Genomic DNA, 18,945 nt, shown 5'->3' with positions numbered 1-18,945 from the left:
GGAAAAGAGTTAGAAGAAACAAGGAGTAAAGCTGCGAACCAGACGAAACCGCGGTAATCATCGCACTATAATAGAAATATGATTGACATTTGCATGAGATTGGCTGTGTTGCACTGCCTAAAAATGTGAGTTTTGAAGGAGATCCAGTTGGGGAGAAGGAAATAAATCCTAAACCTGACTTTTGCTGCAAAATTCCTGAAATCTGGGGCTTTTCAAACTGTTTTGTCTCTGTTTTACCCATGACTAGTTATGAGGTGTCGCGGGAAACTCCCGGCGCCACGCTGTCGTCGGGTCGACTAAAGCCTGGCCTAAACTTGGTTTTCCCCGGCTTTGTTTTTTCCCCCAGATTTGGATGATCCCATAGTCACGGTCCACCAGAGCATCGGGGAAGCCAAGGAGCAGTTTTATTATGAGAAGACCGTGTTCCTCAGGTGCGTGGCCAACTCCAACCCGCCCGTGCGCTACAGCTGGCGCCGCGGCCAGGAGGTGCTGCTGCAGGGCTCCGACAAGGGAGTGGAGATCTACGAGCCCTTCTTTACCCAGGTAGGACGGAAAAACGGGGCGATTTTTTTTTCCCATCTTGAGGCTTTGTGATGGGATCTGCCCGCTGGGTTTGCGGGGTGGGGATTGGGAATGGCCTCCAGGTGATGATGCCCCACCCAAACACTCATGGGTGTTGTTAATAGATTTACTGGTATAAAATATATTTAGATTTTTTGTAAAAAATATGAATTATTAAATGATGAGGGAGTGATATCTACAGGAGGCCTTTTAAAGTGATTTGTATTGGATCCTGCAAGCCCAGACTTTTGATTCCCATTTCCTCATCCTTCCTCATCCAACTCAGTGATTCCACGCTCAGCCTAAATTACAGCCTTAAAAATCTCTTCATGTGGATTAAATTTTAGGGAAAATTTCTTTATGGAAGAGGTACAGAAGAGGGGTGGAGTCTCCCTCCCTGGAAGTGCTCAAAACCCAAGTGTGGATGTGGCGCTTGAGGACATGGATTCATGGAGAACATAGTGGTGGTTGATGGTTGGAGTTAATGATCTTGGAGGGCTTTTCCAGCCTTAAAAATTCCATGATTTCTGACTCTGTGGGAGCTCCCCCTGATGGTTTTTCTACTCCTTTTTTTCTGCCTCTTTTATCTTTAAATATGAGGTTTCATTTAACAATTCCCCCCCTTAAAAATGAGGTGTCAAAAAAGGAAATAAAACCTTTTCCAAAGAGTTCCTGCTCCCATTCCCAGCCCTGAAGGAATCCTGGCTCTGTCAGATAAGCTGAGATTAATTTATCATGTACACATTTGCACCGAGGCAGGATGAAAAAAGGTGGCAAATCCCATTGTCTGTGGCCAAAAGTGTGGGATGGTGTTTGAAGAAAAAAAAAAATAAAAAGAAAAGGGAAAAAAAAGAGGGGAAAAATTGGTTTGGAAAATCTGAAGGAATAACAAGGAAAGACAGAGGTGAAAACTGCTTGGTAATTTGGTGTTCAGAGCAGAAAGCAACTGCGACTTTCATAAATAATTTTCAGTTAATGATTTGAGAGCACCTTCATTTGTGGCTTTTTATTGTACTTGACAGCTTTATATTGCTCCAACAGCTCCGTGTTTTCCGGAGAAATGTGGAGCCCGGAACCTTGCAGAGATGGGAATTAAATCACAGAGCCGAGTTTTTGGTGTCCTAAATGTAATGAGATTATTTTTAATTTAACATGAACGGACTCAGTTGAGCAAATCTGGGGCTTTGCTTGGACTCGAGTGTAAACTGGAGTTTTGAAATGTTTTAATTAAAAAGGGAAAGTGGATTTTTTTTTTATTTTATATTTCATTATGGAAACGCTGAGGATTGCCTTCCCTAAAATCTAAGGATTCATCTACTAAAATGTGTCACATGAAATTACATTCTTTTTTTTAGGTTATGAAGACCATCCTTCCTAAAATCTCGGTGTGGGTTTAATTAATGAATAAATCAGATTGTCCTGGTGATATTCCAATCTTATCCATAACCTTTCTTCAGTTATTGGAGGGCAGCCGGAATTAGCGTGGCCTGGATCCATGCAGGCAAGATCTGCTCTGTGTTTATGAGAGGAAAAGATGTAATTAAAGGTTCAAGACTCATCAACATCTTCTGCTTAATTAGTTCATTTCATGGTGGGGATGCAGACAGGGAGAGCTGATGGGAAGAGGGACAGAGGGGATTTGGCTTCAGAGGATCAAGACTTGGGAATTTTGAGAGGGAATTTTTTTTCTTCAGGGCTCTGAAGGTGGATTTTAATCTGGCAGTGAAATGGAATGGAAAGGGAAACAAAAGGTTTCCCTTTTGTTTTCCTTTTTTGTTTTCTCAGTTTTTTTACCCCCAAAAAAGACGTTTTATTATGATGCTTTTATTATTCTGCTGAACACAGAGTCCTGGAATGCTTTGGGTGGGAAGGGACCATAAACCTCATCCCTTTCCAACCCAGGAATCCCAACCCTGTCCAGCCTGGCCTTGGGCACTGCCAGGGATCCAGGGGCAGCCACAGCTGCTCTGGCAATTCCAGCCCAGCCAGGAATTCCCAGTTCCCAATCTCCCACCCATCCCTGCCCTCTGGCACTGGGAGCCATTCCCTGGCTCCTGTCCCTCCATCCCTTGTCCCCAGTCCCTCTCCAGCTCTCCTGGAGCCCCTTCAGGCCCTGCCAGGGGCTCTGAGCTCTGCCTGGAGCCTTCTCCTCTCCAGGGAAATATTCCCAGCTCTCCCAGCCTGGCTCCAGCCCTGGAGCAGCTCCATGGGTTCCTCTGGATCTCTCCAGCAGCTCCAGAGCTTGGGCTGCTCTGCAGGTGGGGTCTCACCCGAGAGGGGCAGAGGGGCAGAATCCCCCCTCTTTCCCTTTTTGCCCATATTCTGGGATGATCCCAAAATCCAGTCAACAATCAAATCACAGGAGACACTTGGAAAACTGGGCAAATCCAAACAAACTCCTTAAATATGATCAGATTTTTCCAGTCGATCAGGAAACATCAGGCACTTGTTCCAGCACCCGTGGGGAGAGAAACAGAGCAAACCTGCCCATCCTCATCCACAAAATGTTGGGAAAATGAACCTCCCAAATCCCAAATCTCGATGGAGATTTTTTTCCCTGAGAGTTCTCATCCTCCTCGTCACTCATTGGAATTGCTCAGCCTGAGCACGAGATTAAATTTGCTGTATTTACGATAATTATGCAATTAGACATAATTAGACTAATTATCCCAACCAATGAGGAAAATATGTACATTTTTTATAAATCTCTGCGAGCTGGGGACAGGATCCAGAATTCCATTGGGAGTTCAGCCCAAGTTCAACCTGGAGCTAAGGAAGGAATGCTGGGATGGAGCTGTCCTGAGCTTCCAGAACTCAGTGCCTTTGGCAGCCTGGAACAGGCCCTTCCCTATTCCAGAAAAACCTCCCAGAGCAGGAATTTGATCCTTAGCAGCAGCCTTTCCACAGCTTCATTTCAATCCCATCATTTCCATGGGATTGTTTGTCCATAGAAACCATTTAAATCCCAATATTCCCAAAATCTCTCCACAATTTCAAGGACTGTTTCTTTTCTTTCCTGCTCAGCTGTATTTTTTGATGGATTTGGTTTTTTCCCAGTTCTGTACATTCCTTTTCCCAAATTTCCTTATTTTTCTAAGACATTCCTGGCCACTTTATCCACATCCATGTCTTCCTAAGGCTGTGCCTTCCCAGGCCCTTCCCAATTCCAGAGAAACCTCCTGAAGCAGGAATTTGATCCTTAGGAGCAGCTTTTCGAAGGCTTCATTTTAATCCCATCATTTCCATGGAATTGGTTGTCCTTAGAAACCATTTAAATCCCAATATTCCCAAAATCTCTCCACAATTTCAAGGGCTGTTTCTTTTCTTTCCTGCTCTGCTGTATCTTTTTGATGTGTTTGGTTTTTTTCTCAGTTCTATACATTCATTTTCTCAAATTTCCTCATTTTTCCTAGACATTCCTGGCCACTTTATCCATATCCATGTGTTCCTAAGGCTGTGCCTTTCCAGGCCCTTCCCAATTCCAGAGAAACCTCCTAAAGCAGGAATTTGAACTTTAGGAGCAGCTTTTCCAAGGCTTGGCCTTGCAATGGGCTTCATTTCAATCCCATCATTTCCATGGGATTGGTTGTCCATAGAAACCACCAAAATCCCAATATTCCCAAAGTCTCTCCAAGATTTCAAGGACTGTTTCTTTTCTCCCCTTCTCAGCTGTAATTTTTTATATGGATTTATTTTTTTCCCAGTTTTGTACATTTGTTTTCTCAAACTTCCATATTTTTCCTAGACATTCCTGAGCAGTTTATCCACTGATACTGTTAAAAATAATTCCATGTCTTCCTAAGGCTGTGCCAGTATTAAAGATGTTGTGTTTATCTGGATGCCGGAAAATGAACTTTTTCCACGTTTTTCTTTTGGGACTTTGCAGGGGGAATCTCACATTTCTCATTTCCCATTAATTTTCTTCTTTCCATTTTTGAAGGAATTCGACATTCCATGTCCCTTTCAGCTCCCTGCTCCATCCCTGTTCCCTGGCTAAAAATAGAATCCATCAGCTCCTCATTTTTAAAGGAAAACAGGAGGAATTTAGTACCTTGGGATTTTTTCTTCGTGAAAATTGTACCTTATAATAAATTATCCTGAACAATTTGCAACTTGAAGGACTCCATCAAACCGATTTCCCTTTGGCTTTCCAGTGCTGATATTCCCTGTATCCTTTGGAAATCCTTTGCGGGGGGATCTCGAAGGCTTTAGGTAGAATCGCTGGAAAAGTTATTTTCATTTTGTGGAATTTCTTGTGAATTTACTCCTTTTTTTTATGGTCATCCCTTCTGGATCGGTCGGGTTGTGTCTTGTGTGTGGTATTTTCGGGGTCTTTTGTAGCAGGAAGGAAATGATGGATCTGACTCCATGTTCTTAGAAGGTTAATTTATTATTTTATGGTATTATATTATATAAAAGAATGCGAAAACTGTACTAAAGGATAGAGAAAGGATACAGGCAGAAGGTTTAATAAGATACTAAAGAAAAACTCATGACCTCTTCCAGAGTCCTGACACAGCTGGACCATGATTGGTCATCAAGTAAAAACAATTCACATGTTGGATAAATAATGTCCAACCACGTTCCAAAGCAGCAAAACAGGGAGGAGTAAATGAGATAATTATTGTTTTCCTTTTTCTCTGAGGCTTCTCAGCTTCCCAGGAGAAGAAATCCCAGTAAAGGGATTTTTCAGAAAATGTGACGGTGACACCTGGAGATGTAACATCAGGGGTCAATCCCAAGAAACCCACTTGGGAATGCTGGAGGAGGATGGAAATCCCAGATCCATATCCATTTTTCCTCTGCCTCTGCCTCTTCCTGATGTTCTCTCCTCCTTTTCCAGGGAGAAACCAAGATCCTGAAGCTGAAGAATCTGCGACCTCAGGACTATGCCAACTACAGCTGCATCGCCTCGGTGCGGAATGTCTGCAGCATCCCGGATAAAATGGTGTCCTTCCGCCTCTCCAACAAAACTGGTGAGCCCCAGCACCTCCTGCCCTGGCTGCACTCAGCTCAGGAATTTGGGGCTCTTTCAGGGAATCCTGGAATGGTTTGGGTGGGAAGAACCTTGAAGTCCGTCTCATTCCCACCCCTGCCATGGGCAGGGACAGCTTCCATTATCCCAGGGTGATCCAAGCCCCAGTGTCCAACCTGGCGCCTTGGGCACTGCCAGGGATCCAGGGGCAGCCACAGCTGCTCTGGCAATTCCATCCCAGCCCCTCACCTCCCTCTCAGCCAGGAATTCCTTCCTGATATCCCATCTATATATATAACCCTGTTCCAGCTTAAAGCCATTTCCCCTTGTCCCGGTCACTCCAGCCAATTCCTTCCCAGTATCCCACCCAAATCTCCCTTTTTCCAGCTAAAAGCCATTCCCTGGCTCCTGTCCCTCCATCCCTTGTCCCCAGTCCCTCTCCAGCTCTCCTGGAGCCCCTTCAGGCCCTGCCAGGGGCTCTGAGCTCTCCCTGGAGCCTTCTCCTCCTCTCCAGGGGAACATTCCCAGCTCTCCCAGCCTGGCTCCAGAGCAGAGGGGCTCCATGGATCCCTCCATCACCTCTGCAATCCCTCCAATAGTTCCTTGTCTTCCCTCTGCTGTTAAAACTTTAGAATTTTTATCCCACAAAATATTTCATGGGAAAGCCCCAACCTTTCTCTACTCTGGCATTGATCGCAGGGATTGATTTGACCTTTTCCTACATCGACATTAACATCAATTCCTTCATTGATTCCAACCAAAATGTTTCCTTTCAGATTTAATTGTTCCAAATGGGAATATCTGAGGGGTTATTGGATATTTCCAATGTGTTGAAATCCTTTCGTGGGAAGGTCTCTAAGCCTTTAGGTAGAATCCATGGAAAAGTTGTTTCCATTTTGTGGAATCTGTTGTGAATTTATTCTGTTTTTTGGGGTCATTCTGTATGGATCAGTCAGTTGTGTCTCTCCCTCTCATTGGGGTCAATCCCAAGAAATGCACTTGGGAATGCTGGGAGATGATGGAAATTCCAGATTTTACCTCTCCTAAAGGCTCTGTGTCCAGGATCAACACGGGATGTGTCTGAAATGGTTTCTGAACCTCCCACCAAAGAGCCAAACTGAGCTTGGATTTCTGACTAATCAGGAATTTCAGGGGAATGTGCTTTGGATAACAATTCCACAGGAAGTGTTGGAACATTTGGAGACACCAGGTTAGATTAGGGTGGGTTAGGCCTGGATAATTTGTGTCTGAGATCAGGGAGAATATGAACACAAAATTAAAATGCTGAGCATGGCTGAGATCAACAAGGAATTTTATTTCCTCTTCCATATTTCCCATCATTCCCATCCTCAGGGATTTATTCCAAGGAGTTGCCTCCAGCTTTTTTGGAACTGCTGGTGGGACAGCAGAGCTGTGGTCTCCCACTGCTGTCCACAACCCTTGGACAGCTCCAAGGAATTATGGTCTGCTCAGAAGATATCCAGGAAAATGACTTGGAAGGCCTTAATTTACACTCCCAGAAATTTTTCCAGGGGAAAAAAATATCCTGAAGTGAGATTTGAACTTCATGAGGAGCTCTGCTTTCCTGGCAGGAGAAACCTTTCCATGGGAGGAGGGGTTGGGAATTGGGAGCAACTTCTGACCCTCATCCACCTTCATCCATGGCAAGAGAACATGGGGATTGATCCCACTCCCTTGGGATTGGGGTTTTTTCCTTGGAATAGCTTTGCTGTTGGAGCCAGCACAGTCTCAGTTTGTGTTGAGCCTCATCTTCAAAAAAATTTAGTCCCAGGACTTGGGGAGCAGCAAACTCTCACTGCCTGAGCCCAGGATGGGTGATCCTGGGGCAGTTTTGCCAAAAGAAGGAATTATTGTCACCTTACACATGCCATGGTAATTTGGGGAGAAAATTGTCTTTTCTGGGGTAATTTCCCAAGTAAACAAGCCTGGAAAATAACAAGGATTCCCTCTTTTCCACGAGGAATTCGATCACAAGCATCAAGGGGAGGATTAGATGTGCAAAGTGATTAATGCAGGAGCTCATTAAGGACAGGGACTGAGGTGGGGGTGACTCTAAAGCAAAACTTTGCTTATTTAATAAAACTGCACCTCGGAGAAGTTCTTCAATTGAACTTCACCTGGTGTAACTCGGGAGAAATTAGAGAAATTGTAAATCCAGAGGAATCCAGGATAAATCCAAAGTAATGAAAATCAGAGCCTGAAGTTGAAGCTGTTTCAGTCCTGTCCTGTCCATGGGATTTAACTGGAAGCTGGAGGGATGGGATGGAAAGCCAGGAATACCTGAGAGGGGCAAGGATGTCCCAGATTTATCGTCACTGCTGTGGCTCTGTGTTTGATTCAGCTGCACTTGGTGGGATCAGAATGGGGGAATTTGGCTGTTCTGCATTTGATGGAATCATGGAATGGTTTGGATTGGATCTTAAACCCCACCCAGAGCCACCCCTGCCATGGCAGGGACACCTCCCACTGTCCCAGGGTGCCCCAGTGTCCAGCCTGGCCTTGGGCACTGCCAGGGATCCAGGGGCAGCCACAGCTGCTCTGGCAATCCCAGCCCAGCCAGGAATTCCCAATTCCCAATCTCCCACCCATCCCTGCCCTCTGGCACTGGGAGCCATTCCCTGGCTCCTGTCCCTCCATCCCTTGTCCCCAGTCCCTCTCCAGCTCTCCTGGAGCCCCTCCAGGCCCTGCCAGGGGCTCTGAGCTCTCCCTGGAGCCTTCTCCTCTCCAGGGGAACATTCCCAGCTCTCCCAGCCTGGCTCCAGAGGGACTCCAGCCCTTGGAGCAGCTCTGTGGCCTCCTCTGGATCACTCCAGCAAATCCACAACTTTCTTGTGCTGAGCATTCCAGAGCTGGAGTTTCCCAGGTGGAGTCTCCCAAGCACAGGGCAGAGGGGGGGACAATCCCCTCTCTCCAGCTGTTCCGTGAGACCCTGGATCCTCAGCCCCCTCCTCCAATGCTGTCACCTCACTTTTCAGGCAAAAACGTTTCTTTTTTCCAGCACAGACCAGTTTAAAACACAAAACCAGCCCCACAACCCAAAGTAGGGGCTGGAAATGGGGCAGCTGAAGCCACCCTAGAGGTGTCACCGTGCACAGGCCAAAGCCCAAGGTGACAATTAAAAACAATAATTTGGAGCAGAAGGGAGAGGGGCTCGTTGAGACTGATTTTGTGTCTGAAGGCAGCAATTAATCTGCAAATTTCTTATCTCAATGTATAGGACATTTGAAGGGAAGCAGCCCCATGGCAGGGCTGGGATGGGATGGGATTTAAGCCCCGTCCATCCCAAACTATTCCATGATTTTGGGATTCTCTCTGCCTCCACCTGGACTGTGCTTTGCTCAGGTTTCTGTGAGCAGCAACAAATTCCTCCTCGTGCAGAAATCCCTGGATCTGCTGTTCCAAACCCAGCTCAGCTGAGTGTCAAAGAGGAATTACTGACAGCTGATGGTGTCACCAGTTTTCATGGGAGGCACTAAAAAAAGGGAATTTTACCCCCAGCTCCTGCTGAATGGCACATGCGACACTCTGAGCTAAGAATAACCTGAATGGAGCTTTTCAAGAGCGTTCATTGTTTCAAAATGCCAGAGAAAAAGCAGGATATTTACCCAGAAAACCACGGGAATTCTGGGCTCCTCCGAATAGCTCCTGTAACATGATTGAGGAAAAGCAAATCAGGCTTTTATCTCGCTCCACAAAGCAGCTTGGGTGGCACTGATTCATTTGGAAATGATATTACTCTGTCTATTAGCAGCCAGTTTCGTGCAGGTGATCATTAATCCATAAATTAAGGCTGAGCTTTGGCAGCTTCCAGGAGGAAATAAACCAGCCCAGGAACTTTTCCCGAGCAAGATGAGTCTTTCAATCCGTGATTTTTCAGCTGCCTGCCACAGCCCATTGAAATCACAGCTGAAGCTGCTGCTCTGTCTGGGGCATGTGGTGGGAGACAAATTAAAAAAAGGCTTAATTCACTTTTAATCCCTCGATTAGGCTGGAGCCTGTCGTGACAAACTTGCTTTGTTTCCCGTCAGTCAGACAATGCACTGCAAAGGGAATTATGGAAGGTGGAAAAAAAATATTCCTCTTCACATTTCCTGGCATTCCTGGGGGGAGGTGGGTGGGATCTGCATGGAAGGGGCTGGAAATCCTGAGGGTGCTCCGAGCTGAGCACTGCAGGTGGATGGTTTAATGGAATTCCGGAATGGTTTGGGATGGAAGGAGCTTAAATCCCACCCAGTCCCACGGGCAGGGACAACCCCCACTGTCCCAGGGTGGACACCTTCCACTGTCCCATCCTGGCCTTGGACATTTCCAGGGATCCAGGGGCAGCCACAGCTTTTCCAGGATAATTCTGTAGCAAAAAAGAATAATAGGAAATAAAGCTGGAAAGGATCCCAAGGGATCCCCCAGTCCTGTCTAAACCTTGCCCCACCAATCCCATTATCCTGGCTGCTTTTGGCTCCCTGCAGGGCTGACAGGGAATCTGGTCCTGGCTTGGAATGAGGAATGGTCCTCTTTCCCTTTCCCTCTTTCCCTTTGCAGCATGATTTTCCCTGTTGGGAGTGTGGGTGTCTTGTTTCAGGAATCCCTGAGGGAGCTGGGCAGGGGCTGCAGAATCCCTGAGGGAGCTGGGCAGGGGCTGCAGAATCCCTGAGGGAGCCGGGCAGGGGCTGCAGAATCCCTGAGGGAGCCGGGCAGGGGCTGCAGAATCCCTGAGGGAGCCGGGCAGGGGCTGCAGAATCCCTGAGGGAGCTGGGCAGGGGCTGCAGAATCCCTGAGGGAGCTGGGCAGGGGCTGCAGAATCCCTGAGGGAGCTGGGCAGGGGCTGCAGAATCCCTGAGGGAGCCGGGCAGGGGCTGCAGAATCCCTGAGGGAGCTGGGCAGGGGCTCAGCCTGGAGCAAAGGAGGCTCAGGGGGCCCTTGTGGCTCTGCACAGCTCCTGCCAGGAGGGCACAGCCGGGGAGGTTGGGTTCCCATTTTCCATGTAAAAACCTCCAGGATCAGAGGAAATGACCTCAAATGTCACCTAGGGAGGCTCAGGTTGGATACTGGGAAAATTCCTTCATGGAAAGGGTTCCCCAGCCCTGGCACAGCTGCCCAGGGAGGCTTGGAGTCCCCACCCCTGCAGGGATTTAAATCCCTGTGGATGGAGCACTTGGGGACAGGGGTCAGTGGTGGCCTTGGCAGGGCTGGGAATGGTTGGATTCGATGTCTTAGAGGCATTTTTCAACCTCAACAATTCCATGAGTGTAAAAAGAACATTTCCTTTATTCCCTAGGGGTCACATCATCCCAGTGTCCCCAGGTCCTGCTGATCTCCTTGGAGAAGCCCAGCCCTGTGGGAATGCAGAGCTCTCCACATTCCCAGCCCCACAAACACCGGGTCCAACCAGAGCTGCTCCCCTGCATTCCCAACAAATTCCCTTTTCATACATCCCTGGACCCCAGCTCCCTTTTCCCGAGCACATTGCTGATGTTTGTTCCCGTGTCCTCCAGAAGCCTGAGGGTCCCTCCTTGGCAGCTCCTCGTTAGGCAGCCAGCCCTAATCCACTAATTAGGATGTTGCTGTTGCAGCAGGGCTGGGCTGAGGTGTCTGGAGCTGTTCGGACAGAGCTGCACTCGGGGAATTGAGGAGCAACTCATCCCTTCTATTTTTGGAAAGCAGGAATTGTGCTCTAGGGGCTCTTGGATCCACGACCTCGGCTCGCAGGCCTGACTTTGGCATGGCTGGGATGGATTTAATCCTGCATGGATTTAATCCTGAATGGATTTAATCCTGCATGGATCTAAATTCAGCACGGAGGGGGCAATTCCATGATGGGTTTAAGCTGCCAGAGGGAGGATCCTGCTTCCCTCAGCACCTCTGGATCAAATCCCCACTCTTGGGAAGGAGGAAAGTTTGACAAGAAAGTCTCACAGATGTGTGTGTGCCTGGCAGAAAGATTTTTGAATGTAGAGTCTGATGAAGGAATAGAGATGGAAGCAAGTTTGGATACAGAAGAAAAGAATTGCTGAGCCAGCCTCACTGGATAACCAAGGAGGCAAAGGGTCTGTGAGTTAGAAGGGGTTTTATGGCTTAGAGCAAAGGACAGATCTCAGCAGGTTGGAGAAAGAATGTTATAGATGAGAAACAATAAACAACCTTGAGAACGAGAACAAAAGAATCCTGACTCCTTCTTCGACAGCAGGACTGGGGAAAGAGGCTTGTGCACATCTTGGGGTCACTGTGAGCAGCTGAAATCCTGAGAAAAAGGAGCATAAAGATGTGAGTCAGCAGAGCTGCAGCCCCCCCACCCCAGCTGGAAAAATAGAGGGATTCTGGAAAAGTTCTAGAGGAGGGGGGAAAAGGGAAATTCCACTGAGGAATGGGATAGGGATACCTGGATTGGCTTGTGTGGAGATTTGGGAATATATAAACTCTGAGCTCAGCTGAAAAACCTTCATAAATGTGATTTATAGTTATATTTGTTCATAGTTTTTGATTTTAAGGAAGGGCTCTTCCCTCAGAGGGTGCTGGCACTGCCCAGGCTGCCCAGGGAATGCGCACAGCCCCAGAGCTGCAGGAGCTGCCAGGGATGCCCAGGGTGGGATTGCTGGGGGTCTGGAAAGGGACAGGGGTTGGGCTCTGTGATCCTTGTGGATGTTTCCCACTCAGGATATTCCAAGTTACAATTCTCTGGTAATTCCATTCTTCATTTCTATCCTGTAGCTCCCCGCTCTGCTCCCTGAACCTCAGAGTTTTCCATTTTTGACAGACAAAATGAACTTGCTCTTGCCTCAACTTTAAGCCTCTTTATTTCAGGGACAGGCTCGGGGCAGACTGAAAAATAGGATTTTTATTCTTTTTAATCCCTGATAGGAGCATTGACTGCTCGGGGACCCCAGTGGGAGGTTCAGGGACACAGACAAGGGTGGCTCTGGCCTTCAAGGGACACCTGCCCTGCACAGGGGGAGCCTCCCCTTTGTCCCAGAACAGATCCAGGTATTTTGCCAGCTGGAAATCTCTCCTGTGTGCCAGGGAAAACCCTAAATCCTGCCTGTGACATGAGGGGTTGGAATTAGATCATCCCTGAGGCCTCTTCCACCCCAAACCATTCCAGGAGGAGCCATTCCATGATGATCCTAAAGCAACTGCAATGCTCAAAGCCCCTCTGGGAATATTTTACCTCAGTCATTCCATGTGTCAAGTCAAAAAAAACGACACAAACCTGAAAGATCTGGGATTTGAGAAACTTCTCTTTATTTCTTCTTGACCTGGAAGTGCTGGAAATTTAAAGGCAGCGAAAAGGAAATAGGAGAAAAGAGAGAGTAAGTAAAAAAGAAATTGTGAGATTAAGATAAATATGTTTTATCTGCCTAAACACGAATTTTTAGAACTAGAACTGTTCTAGAACTCTAGCACTGTTTAGCTGAAGAATTTTTTCCTCTTTTCACGTGGTGTGCAACTTCCACTGGGATCTCTCTGTAGCAGCAGAGGATAAACGCAGAAAAATATAAAAGAGATTTTCATTGCTTGTTCAGTTTTAGGATTTTTTTTTTTATTTTTCCCTGGGTTTATATTTTTAGGGGTAATTTGAGTTTTTTGATGGCCTGATGATGAAAAGTAAGCACCTGCCCTATTGCAGGGTGGGCAACAAAAAGTTGATTTTTCCCCTGTAAAATAACAGTAAAGAAAAAAAAATAATGAGATGACAGGGAATGGAGCTGAAGAAGGGGAGACTTAGGTTGGATTTATAGAAGGAATTCCTGGCTGGGAGGGTGAGCAGGGGCTGGGCTGGAATTGCCAGAGCAGCTGTGGCTGCCCCTGGATCCCTGGCAGTGCCCAAGGCCAGGTTGGACATTGGGGCAGCCTGGGACAGGGGGAGGTGTCCCTGCCATGGCAGGGGGTGGAACAAGATGAGTTTTAAGCTCCCTCCCAATTCCATTCTGTGATTTTCTGATTCTAACTCGAAATTTGGGAATTCCAACCCACTCTTGTTTGAACTTTCTGGAGTAAATAGTTACAGGAATGCTGCTTCCAGCCTGGCAGGGAGCTCAAACCTTTCCTCTCTGAGCACCGCGTGTCTCGTTAGGAATATTGGCTTTGTGTTCCTGCAAGAAATGCTGGCTGTAAATGAAATGGATGCGCACACAGCAATGGATATAAAAATATAATTCAATTATGTTCTATTACTTCGGTTCTGCCTTTCAAATAATGCCCCAAACTGGAGGAAATAATGTCCTTTCATTTCCATTCATCACAGCTGAGAGCCTTGTCAAGGACATGACTTGCTGCCTGTACTTTGATATTGCTATTAAATTATTGGGTTTCTTCTGCATTTCCAGTAATCCCTAAAGCCAATTGTGACATTTCCTCAATTCCATACATCCAGCCTAAATACCTCTATTTGTCTCACTGTAATTATGACACGTTGGCAGTGGATTTTTTCGGGCTGCTCCAAGAATGACAGATGGATTTTCCTCCCCGTGTGATCCCAGCCTCAGCTCCCCATCCCAGGCAGCAGCAGGGACTCCACCCCTTCCAATTCCCTCAACATCTTCATCTGATCCTTGAATAAATCCCAAAATGGTTTGGGTGGCATGGGACCTTCAGGATTATCCCATTCCACTCCCTGCAGGGCAGGGACACCTTCCACTCTCCCAGGTTGCTCCAAAACTCATCCAACCTGGAACATTCCAAGGATGGAGCAAATACAGCTTCTCTGGTCCAAAGTGCTTAGCCTTAATTAGCCTGGTCTAATTAAGAGTGTTGAGGATGACTCAACGAGTGTTTGCTTTGTGCCCAGTCTGAGAAAGCCTTGCCCCAGTCATTTATCAAGCCCAGGGTGTGTTTCCTGCTGGTTTGGGATTATCCCATTCCATGCCCTGCAGGACAGGGACACCTTGCACTGGGTCACGCTGATCCAAACCCCATCTGGCCTGGAACATTCCAAGGGTGGAGCAGCCACAGCTTCTGTGGCCCAAGTGCTTGGCAGCCTGGTCTAATTAAGCGTGTTAATGATGACTTAAAGAGCGCTTGGTTTGTGCTCACTCTGAGAAAGCCTTGCCCCAGTCATTTATCAAGATCAGTGTGTGTTTTCTGCTGGTTTAGGATTATCCCATTCCACTCCCTGCAGGGTAGGAACACCTTGCTAACTGGATCAGGTTGCTCCAAACCCCATTGAAACTGGAACATTCCAAAGATGGAGCAGCCACAGCTTCTCTGGTCCAAAGTGCTTGACCTTACTTAGCCTGGTCTAATTAAGCGTGTTAATGATGGCTTAAAGAGCGCTTGGTTTATGCTCAGTCTGAGAAAGCCTTGCCCCAGTCATTTATCACGCCCAGGGTGTGTTTCCTGCTGGTTTAGCACCTTGTGAGGACTGGGCTATGTTGGAGCCATTAATAATTAATTTCCTAATCAATCTCCATCCATCTGCCATTGATGCCTGGCTTGCCTTTAACACGAGGCCGCAAAAATTGATGTAATTCCCATTTAAATTCCTGGTAGTGCCTGGAGCAGCGGGGCTGGGCTTTGTGACCCGTTGTAATTCCAAGAGCACTTTGTCACCGGCACTGCTGGCTCCCCAGGCAGCTCTGAAATCCCGGGATGTGATGCTGGGGAAGATGAAACAGGAAAGCCTTATAAATATGATTGCCTGGCAAAAGATGTTGAGAATATGGAAACTATAAGTGAGATTGAAATGAAAGCAAGCTCTGAGATCCCTCAGTTACTGAACAACTGAAAACAATGGTGTGGCCAGCTGAAGGTGATCCCCTTTGGATGGAACAACACCCTCTGCCTGCAGACAGGCCCAAGGGTCAGAGCAGACCCTACAGCTTGGCAGAAGGGGCCCACAGAGGAGTTTTTAGGGTTTAAAATGTAACACAGTATGGGAATGTAATGATTCTTATAGGCTGTATGCAAATGCTGTAGGATTTGTATCTTGTATTAGATTGATTAGTGAGAATGAGAATATTCAACACAGAAGATGATTTATGGTATTGGAACGGGAACCTCGCTCTCTTTTTACTCTTCCCTGCTCTCTCATCCTCTTTACCATGCTTCTCAGAATCTCTGCTGCTCAGAGTGACTCTGAGATGTGCACAAGTCTCTTTTCCCAGCCCAGCAGTGGAAGGAGTCAGGATTCTTTTGTTCTCGTTCTCAAGGTTGTTTATTATTTCTCATCTATAACATTCTTTCTCCAACCTGCTGAGATCTGTCCAGCAGGTCAGTCCATGGCACACTGCCCACCTCAGAGGCAGTGTTGTCTTTTTATACCAAAACCTACCTGTACTTTATTTGCCATAACTTCCCAATACCCATCACCTGTGTTAGACTGTCTGTCTCTACCTTAAACCAATCCAAAAGTGCCACCATCACCCAGAAGATGGAGGCCAAGAAGAAGAAGAAGAAGAAGAAGAAGAAGAAGAAGAAGAAAGGCTGGACATGCCCAGATTCCTACATCTTGCCTCCTGAACCCCCATTCTAAAAACCCCAAAAATCTTTTTTTCACCCCATGACCAACTAACCATTATTCTACTTAAACTCTCTTGACTTGTCATTCTTCATATAAAAATTGGTAATTGTTTTTTCCAAGGGCTAAATCAAAGGCACAGGGGTCTTGGGCTCTGTGCCAGGGTCTCTAAGCCCCCCGGGCAAGGGCTGGAGCCCTCCAGGGCAGCCAGAGGAATTTCCTGGGTTCTGACACATGCTCTTGCCTTCTCTATCACTCTCTTTACCCCTCTCTCCCTCTCTGGGGTCTGCTCCAAGCTGTGGCTGGCAGCTCCAAGCAGGGCCCCTGCTTGGTGCCCTTTGCAATAAACCACCCACGCCCTTTGCAATAACCCACGAGTACCAAGGCCTGGCTTCGGAGGTCTCTGGTCTCCGTCCGTCCCGACCATCCTACCCCCGTCCGTCGCTCCCGCACGGAAGCTCTGAATGGGAGGCCCTTTCCCAAGGCTGCAGCTGCAGCGTGAATGGGAGCGGGGCGGATTCCCTCCGATCAGTAGGGCCTTGTTCTGCCAGGGGAGGAGCTCCCAGGGGCTCTGCCGCTCTCTTTGTGCCCTCTCAGAATCTCTGCTGGTCGCAGTGACTCTGAGATACGCGCGAGCCTCTTTTCCCAGCCCAGCGGTTGAAGAAGGAGTCGGGATTCTTTTGTTTTCATTCTCAAGGTTGTTTATTGTTTCTCATCTCTGTCATTCTTTCTCCGACCCGCTGCAGGTCTGTCTGGCAGGTCAGGCTGAGGCACACTGGCCGCCCTTGGGGCGGTGTTAACTTTTTATACTAAAAACTATGTGTGCATTATTTACCATAACTTCCCAATCCCTATCACCTATGTTAGACAGTGAGCTTCCACTCTAAACCAATCCAGAACTGCCACCATCATAGCAGGAGATGGAGGGCAAGAAGAAGAAGAAGAAGGACAGGACACGCCCAGATTTCTCCATCTTGCCTCCTGAACCCCCATTCTAAAACCCCAAAATTCTACATTTTCACCCCATGACAAACTAACTGTTATTCTACTTAGACTCTTTTGACTTGTAATTCTTCATATAAAATCAGTAATTGTTTTTTCCAAGGGCTAAAACCAAAGGCACAGGTGTTTTTTGACTCTGTGCCAAGGTCTCCAAGCCCCTTGCCAAGGTCTCGAGTCCTTCAAGGCAGCCAGAGGAATTTCCTGGGTTCTGACAGTCCCCTGCCGAGCCAAGGCTGACTCCAAAATGTGGGATTGGCGCTGGGAAACCCCAGTTCCAAAGGGCAGGGGGGACACGGAGCCCTCAGGACATGGAGGTGTTCTTGTGGCGTGCAAACAGGATGTTTGGAAAGCGTTCTCCAGGGAAGTTTTGGGAGTATTTCCTAGAGCTTGCTATTGTTTGGTGATGATTTTTATTATTCCTAATGGAGTCCAAGGGAGGTTTTGACCAGGAATGTTGGCTGGCTGAGGCTCTGCTGGGCTGGAGGTTGTGGTTGGGTGAAGCTTTGCTGGCCAAAGCTCCAAGGCCCAGCGTTCACCTCCTCAATGCTGAAAGTCATTTAGGACAGACCTTGGCTTGGGAAAAGGTTTTGAGAGTGATAACAGACCCCATTTAGTCCGGACTCCTTCTGGCAGGGACGGTTTTGTTGCATTTGGAATTCTTGGAATTTATGGGATTTCACGCATGAACCTTTCCCATGTTCCGTGGCTGCCCCTGGATCCCTGGCAGTGCCCAAGGCCAGGTTGGACACTGGGGCTTGGAGCAGCCTGGGACAGTGGGAGGTGTCCCTGCCACGGCAGGGGTGGGATAGGATGGGATTTAGGGTCCTTCCAACCCAAACCATTCCAGGGTTTTATGATTCCCTGGCTATAACTCCCCATTCTTTTCTCCTTTAGCAGAGAACTATCAATGTAAAGGCCCATTCATGAATATTGGGAATATTGAGAATATTCCCTGCACAAGAGGGGTTTGACCCTTTATCTGCTCCACTGAGTCCCATTTGCTGAAAACCTCAACAACCTTCCTAAATTTCTTAATATTTTTCGGATTAAATCCAGCTTGCTGTGTCCATGGCTGCAGAAATCCAGGGATTTCTGTTTGCCTTTTTGGGATTGGAGCTGAAAATGAAACTCGTGGTGTAAATAAAGGGAAACTGCTGTATCCAAACCCTCATTTCCATGTACTTTTCTGTCTGGAGTGTCGGGATGAAAGGGATGTGTCCCAGCCTTTTTATCCCATCCCACTTTGTTCCTGAAGGATGGCAAAGGGCTCCCTTTCATCTGCAGGATTATGGAAATGGCCCCACCAGCTTGGGCTGACGTCGGTGCTTTTATCTTTTGCTTCGAGTTTTGAAGGATTATCCATGGTTCCCTTGTTCCCTGTCTCCAGATTTGATGGGAAGTGGGAGCAAAGAGCAGATCCTTTCTGGAATTGTTCAGGAAAAATGATGAAACCCAGGAGGGAGGAAGGGAGAGGGAAATAGGTGCCAGCTGGGTGTTGGTGATGACCCCACAGGTTCTGGTTGTACCTGGATCCCTGGTTTTGACACCTTCTTCCAAAAATAAACCTCCTTAAGCAGAAAACATGGCACAATTCCCAGTTTCCCAGCTGGAATTCCAAACCAGGGATCCATCAGCTGCTGGAGGCATCAGCTGATGGAGGAAGAGCTTAGAGGTTGTGAGCAAAGAGACCCTGGCACAGCTGTCAGAGCCGACTGGTTTGGGATCTGGATTTTTAGCCATGAGCCCAATTACTTTGGTTTTAAGTTACCTGAACCAGGAATTCATGCTGGTAAGGATTTGAGAAGTCCAAAAATGGGATGAACTGGAAGAGAGGGCTTGGATTGTGAATCTCTGCTCTCCTAAGGAGTTTCCTTCTGGTGACCAAGGACTGGACTGAGGGAGTGGCTGAAGCTGTGTCCAGGAGCGATAGGATGGA

At 47.4% G+C, this 18,945-nt stretch overlaps 1 protein-coding gene across 2 annotated transcripts in view; it reads left to right on the top strand.

Moving 5' to 3' along the window:
• The window catches only part of MDGA2 (MAM domain containing glycosylphosphatidylinositol anchor 2), a 216,427-nt gene that overhangs the window by 99,599 nt on the left and 97,883 nt on the right, over nt 1–18,945 (top strand). For both annotated transcript variants that reach the window (XM_071426035.1, XM_071426036.1), the window contains 2 exons: nt 347–543; nt 5,405–5,537. In XM_071426035.1, coding sequence (XP_071282136.1) covers nt 347–543; nt 5,405–5,537 — 330 coding nt within the window. The remainder of the gene's footprint in view (nt 1–346; nt 544–5,404; nt 5,538–18,945) is intronic.

The sequence above is a fragment of the Agelaius tricolor genome, unplaced genomic scaffold, assembly GCF_023055355.1.
Source record: "Agelaius tricolor isolate 1412-34295 unplaced genomic scaffold, bAgeTri1.0.p SCAF_5, whole genome shotgun sequence".
Lineage (NCBI taxonomy): Eukaryota > Metazoa > Chordata > Aves > Passeriformes > Icteridae > Agelaius > Agelaius tricolor.
This window is presented reverse-complemented; position numbering and strand designations above follow the sequence as displayed.